Consider the following 23,376-nt stretch of genomic DNA (forward strand, 5'->3'; position numbering starts at 1 on the left):
CTCCAGTGTCGCAGTAACTGAAGTAAATCTGTGTTTTTCTCTGGTTGCATCATTGTAAGTTGCAGACAGAAATACAGTTGTCATTTCAGAAAATAATATGTAAATATTAAATGTATATCCTTCATATTTCATCTTGTCAAGAAAATAAGTGTAAATAAATAAATTAAATAAAAACTTGTTTTCTTTATATTTGTTTTTGATAAAGATGCTTTATTGTACTGCGCCTTTGATTGTAATTGAAAATCCCAATAATGGTTATGGTTAACCAGACCTGTGAACATTGGGTGAGTAACATAAACATGCACCGACAAGCACCAAGAAAAACAATATAAACTGAACTGAGTCACCTTCTGTGCTGCGTGTTGTGGAAGATGATTTTTGTCTACAACAACATACAAGAGAGGAAACTTCAACTAATATTTTAGAAAAAAACCTTGTTGTTTCATAGTAGATTGTATTTGACTCTGAAGAAAGAGGAGGCTCTAATCCGGAGATAACTGCCCCCCTCTCTTCAACAAAATGTCCCCAGTGGTTTTCTGCAAACTTTTATTTGACTATTTACCAAATATTGGAGAACTCATTCACAAAAGTGTTCTTTGAGAAAATTTAGCAGCAAGTTTGATTGCTTGTATAAGATGTTCACAAACACCATGGCAAATCTGAAACTCAAAATCTGATCCAGCAGCCTGCACACTCTCACAGTTTGCCTTTGTGTACATTGGTCACTGAATTATATGGATGCAGAAATTCATTTTAAAAGAAACAAGTTAAGTGGAGAAATAGCGTGTCATCAAACTGAATATATTTTACAACTAAATCAACTCCTTCCACACCACAAACCCTGTTGGATTTGAACAAAAAAACTATTATATATGTGTATCTGCAGCATTTCAACACAAATTTTATGCTGTGTATAATTTTTGTGAGCGTTACTTCATTAACTGTCATTATCAGACTACTAATGAGGCGGCAGAACAGTATGTGAACATCAGGCCAGCCAGCAGGGTTTATGACAATCAGTCTTCGATGACATCAGACATCTGTGCAGGCACGAATGCAAAGCTTCCTCATTATAAACGCAGTTGCTTTTTTTTTTTTTTTTTTTTTTTTCATCAATGAGAAATACAAACAATTGTTTGATTGTTATTGGACTCCTACAGGTTGCACATGCTGTGAAAGCTGCAATGGTTGGAATACTGAAAACACATTATAGAAGTTGCATCTAAAATGATTCCCTAAGGGGCGCTGATTTTATTGTTAAATAAAATTCACTCGTATTCAAAATCAGTAATTGCCAGAAAATGTCAGATGTGAGAGATATGCTTTGAACAGCAAGGGTTTGCTTTCTCTCCGTGTACACTGCATCCAGCTGCTTACCACTTAATGATGACTGACTATGTGCAAAGTGACTGAATTCACCAAATCTTTCTTCCTTGATAGCCCTTTCTGTCTCTCTTTCTGTCTCCCTTTCTGTCTCCCTTTCTGTCTCCCTGAGACTTTGCACTGCTTAAGAGATCTTACCTACATGCAAATGCTAATCAAACCCAAGACATATCCCAGCTGTGCTGCCAGCACTGTCAGCAGAATCTCAGCTCAGGTACACAAACCACAGCTGTGTGATGAATACAACCCCCCCCCCCCAAAAAAAAAAAAAAAAAAAGAGTGAAGAACAACAAAAACAATGTCGCAAAAATCTCACCAAAAAAAAAAAAGAATCCTGGAATGAAACTGATAAAGTCAAATTAAAGTAAAAACGTCTATTTACTATTCCCTGGGGGGAAATTCACAAACATGAAAAGATATAGCAGGATGCATGAATGCACTCAGACAAACAAAGAAACAAGCAAACGAGCTCAAGATCAGTTCTAAAGGAGCCGGCCTGGGGTTACGATGTAATACGATTATACAGTATTGGGGGGACGGGATGGGACAGGTGGGGTGGGGTAGGATGGGGTGGGAGGACATCATACATCATTTACATTATTTATGTCCGTAAATGTGACACAACTCTGTTACTAAACAAACAAGGAATCACAGAGGCCATTCAGCATAGAGGTAGTATCCATTTTTACTGATTCAGAAATCATATTTTAGCGGCAAAAGTCGGTTTTCATCATCACCTTCACTGAGCAGAGCTCACACACACACACACACACACACACACACACACACACACACACACACACACACACACACACACACACACACACACACACACACACATACATAAACACACACATACATAAACACACATGTGCATGCACTCACTGAAACACAACTTATTTATTTAAATAAAGAGAAAGGTCTCTTCCCACTGTGAACAATATCACACCTTGCTGATAGAAATAAATGGCATATGGTTGTTTGTCTTTGTATGGCTGGATTTCATCGCTGCAAGCAAGGACTCCAGTGGGGAGGGGAGGGGTCTTTTAAGAATGAAAATAAGACACCCAATGGAGTGTTTTAATGGATAGAAAAATTTCAATTTTACGAGTGAGTGTCTGTCTGCGGAAATGTGTGATTATGCTGGAGGAAGTACGATGAGGAATTGGCTGCATGTGTGCTCGCATGCTGACCGTATACTGTATACGAGTGTGCACGTGACTGAACGTCTGGCTGTGGCGTGTATGCTCTATATTCATTCATGCATGAGGTGTGCAAATGTGTATTCCTACAGGGGCGTGCGCTTCCTGCATCCCTCACAAGGTCACCTATCCATAGTTACTCAGGACAGATTTACACCAGTAATCAATATGCGTATGTGCTGATGATGCTGCTGGGTGGTGAGGTGGTGTGCCAGCCGCAGCCATACGATCCCAATTTCTCATTTCACAATCCAGTCATGTGAGCCTCGTGTGAGGTAAGAGAAATTTAACGTGTATACAATATGACCCAGATTTCTGTCGACTGCGGTAGCCAAGTTTGGAGCAGTTTACATCTAATTTGCATTCGCCACAAGCAAGCATGACAGATTTTATATGCAGTGTTGCTTGAGTTACAACACTTGAGGGTACTGGGGTTATAATTAGAAATGCCCCAGAGTTGCTCTTTTTTTTTTTTTTTTTTTGGTATCACTTGAAACTAATGAGTTACATTAACAATGACTTTTACACTTGATGCATTTAAGTATTTAAATATTCATACAAAGTTATAGATATTCAAGAGAAAGGCGCTGCAGCACCCAAAATATAGTTGCCTCATCCTTCCAATGTGACTTACAGGAACATTTTAGCCACACGTTATGTGATATGAACAAGGCAGAAAGAAATGTCCTCAGAGAGCTTCCACAACCAGGCTCGGAGAATTACCGAGGAGCAAGTCTCTTCATTTCTGTGTAGCCATAAATAGCAAGTCATTAAGAAAATGGCAGGTGATGGGCAGATTAGGAGGGCTCAGCAGAGGAGATGTGTAACGAAGACAGTTGAACCTTACAGTACTGTTCCCTGTCCCACTCACCCATCGTACAGCCTTCATCCCTTGTTTTTCCTTTATCTTCAAACCACCTTTTAATTCTGCTCACTGTTTCAAGTTGAAATGCAACTCAGACACAAAGTACAATGGGAGGTTTGGTTTCAGAGAATACACGCCTCTCAGTGTGTAGTTTGAAAAGGAGAAGTGAGAGCGCACTGCTCCCATTACTAGTTAAGGAATTATAGAAATAATGAGAGCTGCGTACGCTGTGATAATTTTAATGAACTTGGTGGGAAGTGCTTTTATTGCACACTGAAACAGTCAATATATACATTCAAGGCTGGTATCTAATGCATATGATTCCTCTCTAATGTAAAGCTGATTGACTCAAACGATGGAGAGCGTTTTGAATTTGTTCCATGCGTTACAAAGTTATGGAAATGTAAGAAGTAGTATATGCTTATTTTCTATTGACACATGTGGAGACATAAAGAAATGAGAAGAACTCACATAACACAATAATAATTCCATGTAAATAATAAAACATTTACTGATTTGGACAGAAATAGAAATATCTTAAACTTAATAACCTTTTCTTTGATCCCAATCACTCTCATCAGTCACGAGGAAGTTATTTAACTTTTGTCCCTGATAATTCACGGTGCTCCAGGATAATGTAAGCATTTTTGGCTCTCAGTAGGAATATTTGCATTGCTCAGTGTTCAGTCGTGAGCTGACCTTCGCCTCCCACATTAACTGCTGCATGTTCCTCTTTGTATTTAAGAAATTATGAATCCAAATTAATTTTTGAAGGGGCTTTTTTTAAAGGCAGGTCCATCAGAAAGGTCAGCTTTAGAAGTGAAGTAAATAGGCCTCTGTGCTAAGCGCACATAGAAATCCTGGCATGAGATTTAATGTTCGTTGCTCTTGAGAGGAGGTCAGCTCGGCCACTTCCAATCAAATAAAGTGAGACTCTTTCTGAACTACTTTTATGATATGTATAATTTATAAGTGCTTTGCATGAGCTGTAAACATATAATCAAAAATTGTCAAATATACTCAAGGTCATAATGTTTGGCTGGCGTACGTAGCCACTGATCATGCATGTAACTGGCAGAGACAGTCTCATAGGATTTATTTTAATATGAAGAGAAAGAAGCAATATAATTGATTCTCAACACACAAGCACACACACTGCGAACACACACACATCCAGTACCCACACATACTCCTACACACACCTGATGTACTGCAGCTGCATTGTATGTGTGTCACCGGGATTAACTTTTGCAGTTTGAAAAACAAAGAAGTGTTTCACGGACAGGAGAAACTTAGTTTTCCAACATTTGGGGCTTTGGGAATAGTGCATGTACATTTGTTTGTTGCCAACAGAAAGTACAGAGACAGAGGAAACTTAGGATCTCATGTGCATCATCTCTTATTTACTTGGTTAGATGCTTTTCTTGATGACAGATGACAATTAACGAGCATGTTCCAGAACCGTGGTTTCTGACTGTGCGCTGTGATACAGTCTGGGCCCAGTGGGACTCCACTGTTGTGTTCTGCTTAATAATCCAAATCCTCTAAGTCCCCCTCGGCCCACTTCAGTCCTTTGATTGCTCCTTGTATTTTTATTACGTTATACTCCATTTTCATAATCTGGTGCACAGCACTCTTCTGGTGTGTGCTGGAGAGAAAGAAAAGAGAGAGCATAACAAGTTCCACGCTCAGCTCTCCTAAGGTCATTCAGATTACAAGGGTCAGTCTCTAATCCATAAAGCTGGGTATGTCTGCTCTTAATTTGAAATAATAATTCTTGGAGAAAAATAACTGCAAGGGTAAACTGGCAGTGGCAAGCTGTGTTTCATGCTTTTCGCATATGATTTGTGTGTATTTTCTCATCTAAATGTACTCATGCGTCCCCCTCTTCTGCTGCCTGGGAAGATGTCCGGAGGTGACAGAGGACAGATATTCACCTTGCTCAGTCACCATGGATCATGCAGCTCAACCTTTTTGGTAATTCATTCGGCGATAAGCACAACAAAAGAGAGGCAAAAGAGCACTGTCAGCAGCCATCAAGATGGTGGAGTGTGATTGGCAAGTCGACTTCTGTGATCAATCTGCACTGGCACTTCCTGCAAGTGCATGAAGTGCATTTCAAAGACCTTTATTAGACTGGAAGGAAATAAAGGAAATCTCCTTGGAAATTGTTGACCAGGTACATGTCAACCGCAATGAGGTAATCATTAACTTCTAGTTTAACAGCCAAGAAACAGTTCCCAGATTTACTGAAGTGGGAAGTGAACTATGCAAGTAACTAGTATTCAATATCAAGTATTATCGTCAACAAAAGCTAAACTTTACTTTACTTTTTGAAGCTTTCACATTGAAACAAATGTTATTGTCCAAAAACACCTAGAAATTAAAATAAATTGCAAATAGTGTCACTGATCTAATCTGTGTAGAGTGTACGTGTAGGATTGTAATTGTCCTTCCCAGAAGTGTTTTATATCATAAAAAACTTAACGCTACTGCTAATTTGTAGTTTGTGTGTCGATATTACAGCAAGATTAACATGATACATTTATATAGTTTATTACACATTGGTACTATGAACTATTTCTATAAGAGCTAAAATGGAGGATACGTTCCTACAGCCAAGACATTTAATTATTTGTGATCTGGACTGCATCCATGCTGCTTGTCCAGGGAGTTTTTTCATGCCATCTCGGTTGTTGTTTACAATCACACCCCTACTCCCCTGCCAACCCACCAACTGCGTGTGATGTCATCTTTTTTGAGTGAATTTGTATATTTACAACTTCCATCCAACCTGAACAACTGTTGCGAAACAATATCCCCGATATTAGATTTTCTAATTCTGATTCTGAATAATGTTTTCTCTCCGTGTTTAAGGTCTTTTGAGGCATTTGAGGTTGTGTAATTGTATGTGCAGCGGTAACATACTGATTCTTCCAATGCATCAAGTTGAGATCAGGGGTTATTTATATTCAAACATTCCTTGACAGTAAAAGTGATAAAGAAACACATGCAGCTATTACAGCTCAGCAATGTGCCCTTAGATAATACCAATTAATGTTGCAATATCAAGAGCCCATTGATTAAATACTAAGATTATAAAGTTCTCCTAGAGAGTCTGTCTCTGTCTGTCTTTTGATTTTGCACCATCCCACCCCCTCTGACCCCCCCCCCACACACACACACACACCCCACCCCCAACAGCCTGATGCCAAGGGTAAGATATACATCTGTCTAATTTCTTGCTTGTCAGCCCACCATCTGGTACAGTATCAACATTAAAGACAGGAAAAATTGTATCACATTGTCAATCACCCCCCCCCCCCACACACACACACACACTGGTGTGCAGCGGAAGCATACTGAGGCCATATGTGGTCGACATCATACACACAAAGTAGTATTCTTTTGTTTTTGTTTGTTTAATCCCACGTAATGGTGAAAAAAATGAAGTTCTAGATCGAGACTATGCACAGAATTCAATGCACTCTTTACTTCCAAGACTATTACCCTTTGTATCCCCCTCCCCCGTAAACCCCCTCCCCCCCTCACCCCAACCACCACCCCATTTGTAGGATTTTATCTTCTCATCTAAAGTGGCTTTAATGACTACTTGCATGTGAAAGGGTTCGCTCAAAGACACAGAAAATAATTGGTTGTCTCTACGGTTCCCTTCATCTGTTTACAGATCGTATGTCTTTCAGCTCGTCGTTTTGGTTTTCTGTCCGGCAGGCGTACTGTTTGGTCCACTCTGGTCTCATCCGTGTCATTTTCCGCCTCAGCAGGCAGCTATTTTCTGTGAAAAGGCTACGATAAAACCACCATGCTGCCTGTCTATCACCAAACACGGTGTTCGCCCAACACATTTCCGTTAGGCGACTATTTAAAGTCACTATTCCATTTTAGAAGGTTTCATTTCGTCAGTGACGTGTTCGCAGCTCGTTTCCGCTGCCCCCACGTGGCCAAAACATTTCATTTTTCCAATCTACTCCGAGTTTGACTGTCAGCGCTCCATCGCCTATGTCAGATAAATGTCGGTCATTATTTTCATATTTGACAACTGCCTTTAATGTTCTGTTACATTCACTTTATGGGCTTCTTCAGTTCCATAAACACACTTGAAGGTTTTGGTGAGATTCCTGTTTTCTCCGTTCTAATCTCTGTTGCTCAGCACTCTTTCATTTGGCTGCTTGGAACACTTTAAAAGTACCATTAGGAACTACAGGGAGAAGTTAATGAGCAAAGGCAAAGACATTTCTCTCCTTCCTTTCTTCTCAAGTGCAACCTCTCTCAAGGTTTCAGATGTGGAGGCTCTATATTTTAAAGCAGCCTCTTCACATCTGAATAGCGTCATTATTTCTTTTGACAGTGGTTCGGGGTGGGCAAGCAGAACCACTGCAGAAATCTCAGCGCTGTTGTCTGGAACAAAACAACCACAGTTCAAAAATAAAATCAAAAATGGCCACCAATATTTGCTCTTCAAAATAACCTTTTTAGAGTGATTCCAAAAATAAATCGCATGTTTTTAACAAGTTGAGCCAGTCACCAACTGCTATGTTAAAAAAAAAAAAAAAAAAAAGCCTAAAGGTGTTTAAAAATGCAGTTAAGACTTCTTTTGAGAATTTTGTCAATTAGCACATGGCTGGTGTAAAAAGGATGATTGAATATGCGTGTTATGTAAGAACCTGTCTCAATATATTCTTTAACTGCACATTTAATTTGCCGTTCTCTGATGGCTCCACGGTGTAAATATAAGTGTGAATGCAGCGCAATTAGCACAAGTCATTCAAAAAAGAAAACTGTCTAATACCGGTAACCTATAACTGGCAGCAGTTATATTAAAGAGCTGACACTGTTAATTGCTGGTTGGTCTTGTGATCCTGCATTTACATTTAAAGCATCGTGAGCAAAATACATCAGTAAAGAGAAATACTGCATACCCTGATGACTGAGAGGCAGATGTGCAAGTGTTCCCTCCTACATGCACATATTGTACATTGCAGGCGTTTGCACCCACACACACACAAAGTTACACTCCTTCTGAAATGTGACTTTCATTTGAGTCCTAATTCTCTTGCAGGTGACAGAGACACGGACGGGACCACTGGGATGCAGTAGCTATGACAATCTGGACTCGGTTAGCTCGATCCTCCTGCAGAGCCCCGAGAGCAAGCTTCACCTGCAAGGTAAACAAATGGAGTGCTTCCCCAGGATGTTGGACATCACAGGGCGGCGGGGTCAAACTCCATTTTGGCTTGTTGAAATTAGAGGAGATCCGTAGGCATACGTGAAATACTCCAAGGTGGATGCGGGAAAATGTTTTGTGGTTCCTGGAGAAGTGAATGTCAGTGCATTTTTTAATTGGCGCTGGGATTGGGATAGATTGGCTCCCCAATCCCCTCCTGGGAGTGCAATACGATTTTCATGTCTGCTTGTGTTGTAATGTGATTGTGTTCTTAAGTCTCTCTTAAAGCTTTGATCAAAGACGAGCCTTAATTCAAAACAGTTGCTTGAACTGTGCAAACTAATCAGTCTGGAGAGCAGAAACTCATACTATCAATGCAGGTGCAGTAAGACAACGGATACAGTATAAAGGCACGCTGATTTGTAGAAGTATTCTCAATATGCAAACATCAGTCGCTTTTGTTCTGCTTCCTCAACATCAGAAAACAAATACAAATCTACCCGTATTTCACTCACAGTGGATGCAAATAGCAACTTGTACCAATTAGTGGTTCTGTTCTTTTAAGTGAAAATAGTCCTGTCTTAAACACTGACACAAGTAATAATTAGCCTAAGAGAATGAATTACGTGCAGTGACAGTCACCCCTGAGAAAAGGGATGATGAAAGCCTGCGTAAGCGTGGTCAAGTGTTTGAGAAGCGTGATTGGTTCTTTGATTTATTCGAGTTAACGCAGGTTATTAAAACCGGTTTGAGAATCAGAGAAGCTTATTTTCAATCCACACACCTCCCTCCTCTTCTCTGAAGGGATCATCACTCGTCCTCTAAAATCAGAGAACTAAGTGGTTTGTCAAAGAAACACTTTTAAGTCCTCCACTGCCACTTACTCAAAGCACTCTATAGGTTTTGGGAAAATCTTTATTGTCATGCACCAGCTGTATTAGCCTTGTGCTTTGAAGACTGTTTTGTCACCCAATTGTTAGATGACAGGCCTGGGAAAGATTCTTTCCTTTGGCTTGATAATAACCCCAATAGAAAGGAAAAGCCTTTCTGATTGCCTTCTGGCTTAGGCTTTTGTATTAAGCTAAATTATGTATGTGTGTGTTTACGTGTTTTGTGTGTGGACGGTGAGAGAGAGAGGGGGGGGGTGTTAAGAGTTTGCCTGGAAATGTGTTCTTTTAAGAGCAATTATCGTCTCTGCTGTTAATTACAGAGACAGCTGATGGTGTAACTTCTTCAACAATCGTAGCGCTCTTCAAAGTGATGGCCCTTCACACGGCCCATGAAGAGGCACGCCGTCGCTGGAGAGCTCTGTGCTGCTCAAATACATTCATAATGAACCAGTCGTCTCATTCACCGTTTTCTTTCGGTCTTATCTTTTAGTGGGCCACATATTTCTCTCAGATCTAAAGGCCCAGTGCTTTTGTCAAGAACGTGTCCTTTTGTGGTGATAAAACTGACACAGGTTCAAGTTTTCATTCCCATCGGTCACAGGCTCTGGTTTGCATCGAGTCCCATGTTGGCAGGATTAATTTGTCTGATTTGTTTTTTCTCTCATGCAATTCAGACAGGTTTCGTAGTCCTATTTATCTGACTCTACAGGGAAATGCATGATAAAGCTGTTGCTTATTATTCTTGATCCCGAGAGTTTTCTCTTATTTAAAAAAATATGCATTTGCATTAAGATACATGAGGTTGTGTCCACATGCCTTTTTTTTTCCCTTTGTGTCAACAAACACAAGCAGATGACAGAGAAAACACAGAGATGGTCTTTACGTCTGTATGTGTGTCAGTGCTCCATGAATCTAACAGTATATACAATTTCAATGGCATGCAGTTGAAAGATCTCAGTTATAAAATATTAATGGCTGTCAGTAGAGTGCTTGTTTATGATTATGGATAACACTCAGTTGTAAACGGGTCACATATATGTATTGAGAAGCATGTTTTATTGGGTCATGTATATCCTGATTCATAATTATCGTGTCATTTTGAATGAAAGATACACATAATGTGGTTGCTGTGGAAGTGAAATGTATTCGCATCAGTCTTGGCCGGGCTAATGGTTTGTTGGGCGTTGCTCTGCGGCTACTCTATAGCTGCTGCATGGGTGTAGCTCGATGCTCTTTGCTTTCATGTAGCTGCTGATGCAAGAGATGTTGAACGAGACCGACAGACGCCAGATCAGAAGATGTGTCTTTGTGTTGCTCTATCGGGCGTCAACCGAGGAGGCTCGAGAACGTCATCGTATCGATTTCCTCCGTTCTTCCCGTGTGTGTCGCGTCGGAGACGACATCGACAGTAATTTCATGTGGCTTCGCTGTGACCATCAGCTACAGCGAGGAGGAGCCATCTGCAGAGCAAAACGAGGGTTTCCAGAAAAGTGCTGGCTCGGTGCACCATAAAACGTACCCTCCCAAAACCTGCAGGACATTTACACCAGGAGGTGAAAGAAAACGGTCGGGAAGATCGTCAAGGAGTCCGAACGCGCCAACACAGAGCTGTCGTCTCCCTCGTTACCACACGTCACACATCCGCCACCTTACTGTCATGAACACGGCCATCAATACTCTTCCTAACTACCTCCAAGCCAATTTGCACAGTTTACTAAATGCACCTCTTATTGTTATGCACAGCACTTTGTTCTCAAACTGTCCCTGTTCTTCTTTCTATGTCTCTCAATATATAGTTCTATTGCTATATTTCATCTTTTTTTCTTCTGTTTTTAAGTTTCTGTACTTCTCAACACAAATTGCTTTTATTTAAACCTTTCGCTGCGCATTTTACGATATACAATTATGTCTGACCTCACATTTTAATTTAAAAATATTTGGGGCTTCCACTGCTGGTGGAGACTTACAATTCACTCCATAACTAGAGTATCAGTGCCTCACGGTGAGGACAACTCTGCTTTTTAACGGGATGAAAAGAGCTGATGTGACTGCTGCCAGTCCCCAACCACCTTCTGAAAGACACAATGATAATATATGTACGATAATGGTTTCCGTTAACTCCACACCACCACCTCGTGTGCCATACGTATTCTGCAGAAACACGACAAGTGGGCCGCTCCACACGGCACATTTAATTCCTGGAACCGAAGTTGCTTCAACTGTACTGCTTTGTCCTCACTTCAGCTAATGAAGTGCTTCAAAAAGAACTCGTTGATTATTATTATTATTATTATTATTATTATTATTATTATTATTATTTGGCAACAAAGCACATAAAAAGCACACAGAAAGCGTAACGCTTCATCCCAGCAGCATGTGTGGAAATGTTTTTTCTTTTATCTATAATCTACTTAGGAAAATTGGATATGTATAAAAGTGCAAGTTAATGGTTGAGCCACATGGAACAACCTGTGTGGTTCCAAAAGCAGCTTGACAGATTTACTGTATCCTGGGTCTGGTCCTTACAGTCAGAGCCCAGAAAATAACAGCTTTGACAGCATTGTCCTCTTTTAACAATACACCATAAATGGTCTTCACAGAACATCCCTTGAGGAGGATGACATTGGCTGGGCTCACTACTACTCTAATAAGCCCTAGCAGCTCTCAGCACATCTAATGAACATCCACCATGTGTCTCATTTACAAATGCCTATTGACCTTTTACCAGACAATTAGCTAGAATGCTAACTTTTGGCATTTAAACAAAGGGGAAGAGTCACATCTGGCCAATGTGGACGATCACAGATTACTGACAGCCCTATAAGCAACATTTAGGTTTTTAAAAAGTGATTTTTACTTTGTTATATTCAACCAAATTAGACAAAAGTCATCAGTCTCAAGGTTCCAATTTTTTTTGCGCTCATTTATCATGACGGGAAAAATCATACAGCAAAAATGTTTCAGCTTAATCCTGGCTGAAATGTTCACTGGCAAACGGGAACGTGTGAGATTTGTCGGCGGAGCTGCAATCTAATAGGGTACCAAACACTGGTGGGTGAGAATAACAGTGGCATCTGAATAATAGTCTGACTAAACCTGAATTTGGTTTAAATGAATTAATTCTGAGCTGAAGAGAAAATAGCATACAGAAAGAAAAAAAAAAATCAGTGTTTATTTCACTTCCATTATTCAGATTTTGTGACACTTCCGTATAGCCTCTTCTGTTTATGTGTATTTTGTCTGAGGATGAATGGGAGGGTGTGTTGGAAACAGCTGTCTGCATCAGCACTCGTGAGGGAACAAAGCGATTGAAAAGAAATGTTGAATTCTGCTTTTAGAAGGTGCAATTCAAGAAACTCATTCAGTGTTATGCATTTCTCTTTTTCTGTTTGAGTGATGCACATCAATATGTGATCTCCCACACTACTGGAGCAGTTTCTGAGCCATGTCAAGTACATTTTGTCAACTTCTTTTCTATTACTGTATTTATCTATTTCTCAGGTTTTGCTTTATAACTATTTTCTTCTAGAACCGTTTTCACCCTGTTTCTTTATCTCTTGCTCAGCCCATTTTTCTTTTCTGCCTATTTACTTCTTGTTTTTTACCTGTTATTTCCTACTCGTGTTTTTTTTTTTTTTCTGTTTCTTCACATTAATCCAAACTATTCTTTATATTTTAGACATTCTGATTATTGTGAATAATCTAAAAATGTAATTTCTGATTATCTTTGACCAATTGTTAAATGTTGCAAAAAACAAACTTGTGTAATGCTTTTGCTGCATTCGCTCCATCTTATGAAAATTAACAAACTAAAAAAAAACAAAAAAAACTTAATCTCGACAAGCTATTTTAATTGCTTATGAATTAAATAAAGGGATCATATTAGTATTCAGAACCACATGGGTTACAATAAGGATGCAGTAATAGAAAACCCACTTCATTTCATTCTTCTAATTAAACTTTTAATCGTGCTTTTTTTCCTTTCCCGTTTTTTTTTTCTCCACTCCAGACCTCAGCACTTTATCTACCTGGAGGCATACGTATAACTGCACAACTTTGTTCGAAAATATATACAAGAAACCGATTACAAACCTGTGATCAAACATTTTTTACTGCTTTCTTAGTGATTTGCTTTGGGAGGATTATGTATAGAAACGGTCTGAGACAGCATTCAGCTTCAAATTAACAGGCAAGAAATAAGCAAACCAGTAAATTCAGTTGTGGTCCAAATTTTCCTCGAGACACTTAAGACTGTCTTTCCCTAAATACAGTAACAGCATTTTTTTTTTATTTTTTTAAAGGAATGTTTTTTTTATTCCCCTCCTTCCCACCCCTGTGGTCTGTTCTTTGTGAGCCGGCGGGTCTGTGAGCCACAGATAACACGTTGCGGATATGACACTCCCTGCACTCCCTTTGCTTTCACTTAGATTTAGATTAGGAAGTCGTAGTGGAACCTGACATCAAGGGAGCTACCTATCAAAGCCTAAACTCAGTTTTTGTCGCTCCTCTCCCATAGTTCTGCTTTGTAAAATGTTTGTCCAATGCTTCCTCCCCCAGTTCTTTCCCTCCCTTTTATTTAAAAAAAAAAAAACATCTGAATTGAAGTTCATGCGTGACTTAGCAAAGGTTTTATCTATCACGTATGACAGTTTTCCACCACTTAACTGTGGAGGTTTCATTTGGGTCATGTTTAGCTTCGGAGTGTATCCTATATATCATCGTATTGGCAGTCGATTACAGCAGACAAGGGCATCGGGACTGTGTTCATGCAAGATGGACTCATCGATCCAACATAAATTGCAGAATAAATGTGCTGACACTGATTACTTTTAACATGATATAATCGTCCTATTCTGTGTCACAAATTATTAACTGGACTAAAGACCAAGTCTGCCTGTGCAGCAGGAGCCATTAATGTGCTTCACGTAGATTTTAAAGGATCCTGTGATTGATTGGAACACACACATTGTTTTTAAGAACTGAATCGTTTAATCTCTCAAATTTGGACCTGAACTACTTAGCTTCTCCACAGTAGAGAATTTAATACACTTTTATTTTCCCGCATTAATGTGTTCTTTATTTGTTTGTCCTCCCTCCAGGCTGAAGCTTAGAAACCCGATGATATTGGCTTTGACTTGACTCTTGCTTGTTTGCCTCCTTTGGGACAAAGACGGGAAAATAGTTTATTGAAGAATGAGAATTAAATGAAAGAGGGAATTAGCACATGGTCGTTAAATGGTCAGGATTGTTGTGGTTTAGGTCAACTTTTACTGCAGAGTATGTTTCAGGTGGTAGGGAGAATGTTTCCATTTTTATATTCCTTTCGTACCCTAATTTTGAGCTTTCTGTTAGTACTTGTTATTGATTACTTTTAAATTACTGTTATTTTTGAATCACAAAACAGCAGGGCCTTTCAGTGTATTAGGGCGGAAGATTGGAATATTGTTTGTGTAATTTGATATCCATCACAAATAGACAAAAAATGTACTGGAGGTTGAAAATTGCAAATTGGTTACATATATTAACTGCAGCCAAAGAAATATAAAAAGCCCTGGAACCTCCGTGAGCCATTACCTTGCAAGGGTCCAATCACCTCCAATATAGCTGTCATAAATTAGCATCAAAACAAAAGCAAACTAATTTGCTCCTCTCAATTCTCACCACATGCTTTTCTCTTTTCTCTTTCTTCAGTTTCCTCAAGAGCCTATCTTGGAAGAGCCATGAGCCTATCTTGGAAGATTTATGAATATGTTAGAATAGCCTGAGCCAACAGTTTTCAAAGTGGTGAAGTGAAAATAAATTAAACTGGCCCTGTAGGCAAGTCGTGCAGAGAGTGATGAATTAGATACTCATTGCTCTGTCGCTCGATGCCTGTCCCTCTTCCCCCAGCGAAAATGCTGCAAACATTATGGTAAAGACAAAACAAACATATAAATCAATTAATTTTTTTTTTTTTTTTCCGGGTGACGGACTTGTTGAAAAATTGATTTGGGGACCAAAATATATCAGTAAACATAGAGTTCTTGGTTACCAGAGAATAATTCACTGGAAAAAAATGTTTGATGCAAAACAAGGAGAGCAAATGTTGGATGAGCACAACAGTAAACCCACAGAGGCATTTTTATCATCTTCTCTTTTCTCCGCATCAGTTATTCTCTCTCTCTTGCTCTGCCTCCTTTTTTTTTTCTTTTTTTCTGAAAGACAAAACATGGTCTCGCCATCGTCATCTTTTTTCTTTCTGAAACCTAGAAAACAAAAAAATATGTATTTGATGACACTTAGAAATCGCAGGGTAACTCATGCTATAACATGGGCTATCACCGTAGTGTATTGAAGCAGTTCTCAGTCGAGCCCATTTATTGGTGCGAGGCAGCGCTTTCCTTTATGAGAACATGCATCCTTTCTGCCCACAGAACTGATAACGCAGGATAATTTTCAAGATGGATGGCTGCACACATTTTTTTCACTTCTCTCTAACAGGCTGAAACCCCACCACCTGATGAAATCTTTCCATGGTGACCTGGAGGTCAGCTTTCAATTGGAAGTGGTCAATCAAGACTGAGTTTCCATTTGAGCCAGCATGACCATAAATCTCTTTTTTTCCCGTCTTTGTTCACTCTTGCTAGCTGCAGGCTGCTGTTTCTGCAAGTGCAATGGTTTTCCACTCAGCCTTTCTTTTTTCTCCGTCGGACAGGCGACTTCTCATCAATTGATTGGAAGTTTCTTTACTTTATTTTCTTCGTGCAGTTTGAAGGGCTTTGAAGCATTGAAAGATCAGTGAGAGCACTTGTTTGCATAAACAGTTTTATGTTTTCAATTGTTGATTATATCCGTGGACGTGCATCAAAAGGTGTCACATAAAAAATAAATAGTCAGGCTTTTATTAAAAATGTAATATAATTACTGCAAAATAGATGATTTACTGAACCCTTCCAAACTAATACGAATGCATTTGTATCTTTGGTTTGATTTTTTTTTTTTAGAGCACTATACATATTTCATATACAGTGTTTTATGTTGACAAAACATGTTGGCCCTTAAAGATTGAATATATTAATAGCAATCACAAAAGATCAAGTTTGTGTGTTTCTGTACAAGTTTGCCTCGAATTCAGTAGATTGTTCATTTTGCTTTCCAACAACACGTGAAGGCTTTAGGTGCTTCTCAATACAAAGATTCATGTTATTATGGAGACGTTTGATGTAATTCCGTCGCTAAATCTCGCCTTTTGATCTGAGATGTGTACACAGCACATTGTGACACTTTGAGGGCAGTTGTATCTTTTAGAGCAGAAATGGAAATGTCAGAGCTTGTCATATGTCTCTCCTCCCCCTCTCTGGGGTTCTTGTAAAACATGTGATTCCTGCAAGAGCCCCCACGAAGGGTGTGTATGTGTGCGTGTCCATGAGTGAATGTGGTTTTGTGTGTGTGTGTGTGTGTGTGTGGGTGTGGGTGTGGGTGTGTGGGTGTGTGGGTGCACGCATGCACATGATTGTGGGACACTGGTACAATATCTCACCAGCCGAGGCCTCCTGCTACTGCTGTGCAGGGACACATGGCAGCACATGATGGAACAGCTTGAACAGTGCAACTGAAGTGCACACGCAGCCAACAGCAACCACATATCTAATTACTCGCTGAAGCTGTGTTTTGTAACACAACCAATATTCATTGTGAGAGCATTTTGCAAACAAAATTGCTGCGCTCAACTTACATGGACGAACAACTACTATACAAGTTTGCATTGGCCTTCTGCTGTGATCTTTAACAAAGGAAAAGGAGAAGCAACATATTCCCAAAGTTACTTTTACTCAACATGTGTGTCTGTGTCCTCTGTGCTGCACAACTGAGAATAATTCAGCACCCTGGAGAGCTCATCTTCCCCTCCAGACTACCTGCCCTCCTCAATCCAGCAATTGCTTCAACATGTAATTTCAGCAATTCCCTTTTTTTTTTTTTCCCCCAGGAGGAAACCTTGAATGCCAAGACCATTTTTATACGTAATTTGAGCTTTTACAGTGATTGCTGCTCTCGCATCCTTGCTTGCTTTTTGTGTTGAAAATATGAATAGGAGGGCTTCATCCAAGCTAAAGCTATGTAGGGATATTGTGTGAAGCACATTGTTGTCCACAAGTCGTTCTGTTCCACACAGACACACAAGGGTGTATTACATATTATGCTTATGCAGACACTTGTATGTTAATGTGTCCTAGGAAAATGGGATTTTCCATTTCTTTGTTGTTTTGCCTTTTCAAATATTGTGCAGTCCTAAGTATTCATGTACCATAAAAATCCAAACAACCTGAATAGAGCTCTCTAGGAAGGAAAAAACTAACAAAAAAACAGACATCCTTTGTCTTGGGAAAGGATATTTGAGGTGACAATAATGACTAAATGGTCCGAAACAATTCCCCCCACACATAAATGTGTAAATAACACTGCAATACAAAATTTGGAGTCGACACTCCCGTTTGACAACACAAGCTTCTGCCTTCCAAAGTGCTCAGAACATTTATGATAATCTACGATAATCTACTCGGCACAGACACACCACCTCATCATCCATTTGAATGCAAAGTGCACCTCATTCAGAACTTTAAAAAATGCTAACATATTCTGAGAGCTGAGAATATCTTCAGTGGAACATGTTATCCTCTGTCAAGCCCAAAACACACACACACACACACACACACACACACACACACACACACACACACACACACACACACACACACACACACACACACACACACACACACACACACACTGTCAGAGACCTAAAGCGCTTTATGCAAAGAAATGAAAAGTGGATAAATAGCTACTTTAGCTGCACCTTTACCTCGTCGCTGCAGAAGAGGAGCCTTCATGTAAAATGAGCAAACGCAGCAAATCTTAAAACTATATGCCCCTTTTGTATTAAGTATATGGGCTCAGCAGGGAGTTGCTGGGCCGGCCCGAGCCGAGGCGAAACAGACGATCTTCCAGTTCAGAGGTCTTTGGTTTTGTATCATGGCTGCAGCGATAACCTCCAATGGTAATTTAATGCCCCCCATTGAAAGTAATGCACTTTATTGCACCAGTGGATTAAGTAATGATTATTTTGTGAAATTGCGGCCACACAATGGTCAATTAATCTTTAATGAAACTGTAACTTATGAGGCGGAGCGTGGCATTCCAATAAGCAGGCAACTGCTTGCCAAAGCAGTTACAAGCCTCAGTTGCAGCCTATACTCCCAATCTATCAACATGTAAAAATAGAGCTCTCTGAAAGAAAGAGACATTCTGGAAAGGCAAAGTCACTGTTGCAGACTCTCCGTTTTTAGCATTCATGGAATGTTTGCAGGCCGATATCCTCCAAACTACGTGGAGGAAATATATCAGGCTCTGATGTATGCAATGAGATTAACTGCCATTTTGAGGTGCTATTTATTTAGAGCAAGCCAGGCATAAGGGTTGCAGGGAATTATGTGCACTGACAGAGCATGAAGTTGGAGGTTATCAAATAGCTGCGTAGGAATTCCAATATGTACCTTTCATTTCATCTTCTCCTCTTTAATGACGGTTAGTGTAACTCCCTCCTCCAATAACTGGTGTTTTCCTCAAGTAACACCTGCCCCACAGCCATATAAAGTGCGCCTTTATAGCCCAATCATTTATTAATGTTTTCACATGTTACTGCGCTGTAACACGGCAAAGCTGCAAGATCAATGTTTTTAGTCTGATTCATTTCTCATTTCATTTTTGGCCCCAGGGTTCCAGTTCTCTCACTCATCCCCCACTGCACTAACAAATGTTGATGAACTTACTTTTATTGCATGACATCACTTCTACACTGGAGTGGGAGGACAAGACATCACATTTCCAATACTTGAGTGCGTGCTCAGCGGGGGAATGTAGAGGGGAGCAGAAGAGGTGAAGAAACAGGAATGAGGAGAGTGATTGATGGAGTGAGCGAGAGCCAAAGGATGATGGGGGAAGAGTCAAGGGCCATGTGCATATGTGTGGCTGGAGTAGGAGTGAGTGTAATAAAGTGCGACGGTAGAGATGTGTACAGAGACGGAGTGAGAGAGCGAGAGAACGGACAGAAACACTGAGAGTGGAAAACAATAGATTTTTTTGACTGATACTGCCGAGCCGAATGTCGGCATCCCAAATGGCTCCTTCTGCAATCTTCCAGCTCCTGATATCAGAAACAGAAATTGTGTGTACGTGTTGACGGTAGGGTTAGAGGTATGAGGTATGAGGCTCTGCAGAAGCAGAGAAAGAGGGGAGGGCTGAGGCACTCTGTGTTATTGTGCACCCGGCCGCTGGCACCGGCACTGTCAGTGAGCAGCGTTGATCCGTGAACTTGCCATCTGGATTTTCCCACAAATCACATTAAAGTTTCAAGCCCAGGAATACATCAAGCTAAATGAATATTGGATCCAGACAGGCCTGATGGAGAAAAAGCCCCGCGCAACCCAACTCTTTTGTGGTCAGACATGATCTATCCATCCCCTTTACTCCCTCCATCCCTTCCTCCTTCTGTTCCCTTCATCGCTGATGGGCAGTGGTCCTGATGAGGTGTGGAGGAGGAAGGAGCTTACTATTACCCAAGAAGGCGTACACATTACAAGCAAAGCATGTTAAAGAGCAGCAGAATACTTGAGTAGTTGCAAATGCTTTTCTGGTTGCCTTATATTTGGTCTGAAGTAACGAGTTTGCATTCAATTTAACAATACAACCTCCATTTTTAGCCTTTGAAATAAGTATAAAGCCTTATAGCAACACAAGTTGTGCTTCTTTCATTCAAAGCCTGTCACCATGACGATTACTATTACTCACAGTAAATAATTTAGCATATATTGTGGGTGCAAATGAGGAGCATTAATTGCAGCATGCATGTGCATACTAAGAGATGCCGTTTGACTCTGACAAGACCCTGAAAATGATTCATGTGTACAGTATGAAATGATATGCTTACTTTCCCTTTCATTTTGCCGACATTATGTTGACTTTGCATAAATGGATTCCCGTTTTCAACCAAAGGTGAAAATAATATGTGAAAAAAAAATAATAACGCAATCATTCATCATTCAATAACATGTTTTGTTCTGGTTCCTGGTTGCATATTTTCTGCTGAGGCACTGCTTGTGCTCAAGCAAAACCTATTAAGAAAATATGGCCCCGCCAAGATGCCGTTTCATACATGGAGGAAAAATCTATTTAGTTCTTTTCCAATCCAGTGGCTTGTAGAGCAGGGGATTTATTTTCCCCGGGCCTGGACTGAAGAGAAAGCCTATACTGTTAGCTGTCCAGGCTTCAATTCTGTGAGATCCCCAGGGTGAGATATGGATTGCCTCCGAGTCTAAAAATTATAAATACCTTGTCAGTGATAGTGAAAAGTGAAGAGGTGCTTTCAGCTACAGATCCAAATTGACCTCCAGATTACATATTCAGCTGCCGCAATTACTGTACAATTAGCAGAATGCTGCGAGGTCTGGGTGTGCAAACCGCAAGCGTTGCAACACACAGAGAAGTGCATGTGTACGCATGAGAAAATGCACGCAAAGTTAAATAAATTCACTGCTAAATAAACCAATACGGCACAAGAGAGCAGGCATCAATCACGTTTGTACATTGTCACATCAGGACGAGCGACTCGCCACAGAACAGACAGCTCAAGTTGAACAGAGGCGATCTTTGAAGCACATCCTTTAGAAAAATAAATGAGTGCTTATAACACAAAGCAATCTTGGTAGGGCAGTCAGCCATTTCATTGCCACTTTTCCCATTCGGCGTAACTTTTTTTTCCCCATGTGTGTGCTGACTGTATCTGTGAAGAGATCCCGTACATGTATCATGCGTTGACAGCAGCGCCAGCTTTCTCCTCTTTTATTTTGGTTCTTATTCTAAATACAGATTAGTTTCAAGATCTTGTTTTGAGCTTTTGGAAGCTTTTATGTGTCAAATTGTTTCTTTGATTTTGAACATAAAAAAAAAAAAATGGAACACATCTGAAAGCAATTATTTTTCTTTAATATTTTATATACTATTCAGTCAATAATTTCTGTTGTGTTTCATTATAACTTCCCATTTATCTGTGTTTCAGGTCTTCAGGTCATTTTCCCAGAATACCTGCAGGAGAAGTTTGTCCAGTCAGCTCTGAGCTACATCATGTGCAATGGAGAGGGAGAGTATGTGTGCCATAACAACCAGTGCATCTGTCAGTGTGCCGAGGAGTATCCCCAATGCAACTGTCCCATCACCGACATCCAGATCATGGAGAACACGCTGTTGGGAATGTCTGAGTCGTGGGCAGCTTCTTATAAAGACTTTGAAAACTCTGGTAAGCTGGAAAATCCGTTTCACGGTCGACAATTATTAACATCGAGTCAAATCTGAGGTCCAATACTATATTTAGAATTTTTTTTAATTTTTTTTATCTTATATCTTTCTTCTTAAATCTGAAGTATCATCTTTGGAACACACTGACAAATAGCCTATTTTTTGTTTTATACAAGTATGAATATTTTGAATGAATGAAAACAAATACGACAACTATCGGGTCAAATTATCAATTAAAAAGATGAATGAAACCCTCTGCAAACAATCTTCTTTGTTTGTAGAGGAGTGAATGTGAATGCCAGCTCCAGAGGGGCTGTAGAATTTTGGACTCAGTGGAGGGAAAAGCTCAGCTAGTGCCTCGTTGTTGCATGGCAAGACACCATTTATATCTATTATTGATATGATATAAAAGTGTCCCAATAAAACCTGCCAGCAACAGATAAATATATTTATGTACCATAGAAGAAAGTTAATGTTAGTCATGAAGGTCGCTGAGTGCAGAATATCTTCAAACGCATTGCTTGAAAATGAAGTACACAGACCTAAGAAAACCAAGGATTTTTTTTAAAAACAACTTTCCTGCATCACAAAATGATGTTCTCACATGCCCCAAAATCAGATATAAAGGAATCAATAAGTAAGAAGATCTGCGTGGAACCTTTTGGCCAAACGTATTCACTTTAGCTTTGGACTATAAAAACAAATAATACTTTTTTAGTTTTTATTTCTAACTTGGAAGCAGATGCGTAAATCCAAAAATATTATATCAAGTTGTACAGATTGTAAAATTAACTATACTATAACATTAAGCCAAATACTTTTACTGGATTGAGCACAAGTTGTTGCCTAAAATGTCAGCCATATTCCTAATATTTTGGAAGTGGATATATTTTGTGAGTGCTCGTAAGTTGTCTGTCGTAAAGATCTTACCCCTACACGATGAAACCAAAATTAAATCTAACCGAATGGCCACAGAGAGAATTGCTGCTGACGGAACCAAACTGACATTATTCACTTTTGTTTTTGTATTAGTTTGTGATGTCACATGTCCATTTCCTGAAATAGTTTTGCTTGGCCTCGCAATATTTTTTTGCATCCTCTCTGTTTCATATAAGCAGTTGGTTTGTTATTACGCTGCCAGTTGAGGGAAATCTTCTGCAGGTACAACAGAAAATAGAGACGATCTGGCACTTTACATGATGCATTTATTGCTCAGTACTTTTTTTTTTTTAAAGGCAGAGCTACGACAGCGTAAAGTCCCTGACCGTGACCACAGCTGCTGCTGCTTTGCCCGGTTGTCCCGGGTGAAGCTGCGGTGGTCGAGATGCTTGTTGCTCAGACTATAGCTGCGTTTTGGGATTGAATGTAACTATGGATAAATGGTACCAGTACTGTGACGGGTCTATTGCTGCAGTTAAAATTAGCCATGAAAGAGTCATTATGCAACACAGGACTCAAACATAAAATGCTTTGATCAGATATGACAGACATGTCGCCTAAACACAACGAGAGTTCAGGAACACT

General features: G+C 39.8%; 1 protein-coding gene across 1 annotated transcript in view; it reads left to right on the forward strand.

The window, feature by feature from the left end:
* The window catches only part of brinp1 (bone morphogenetic protein/retinoic acid inducible neural-specific 1), a 103,921-nt gene that overhangs the window by 68,069 nt on the left and 12,476 nt on the right, over window positions 1-23,376 (forward strand). The window contains exons 5-6 of the mRNA XM_069710713.1: window positions 8,531-8,636; window positions 21,617-21,853. Of these exons, the coding sequence (XP_069566814.1) occupies window positions 8,531-8,636; window positions 21,617-21,853 (343 nt within the window). The remainder of the gene's footprint in view (window positions 1-8,530; window positions 8,637-21,616; window positions 21,854-23,376) is intronic.

The sequence above is a fragment of the Brachyistius frenatus genome, unplaced genomic scaffold (genome assembly GCF_029030835.1).
Source record: "Brachyistius frenatus isolate BFR_SWC_R1_liver_20210118 unplaced genomic scaffold, ASM2903083v1 Contig_94, whole genome shotgun sequence".
Classification (NCBI taxonomy): domain Eukaryota; kingdom Metazoa; phylum Chordata; class Actinopteri; family Embiotocidae; genus Brachyistius; species Brachyistius frenatus.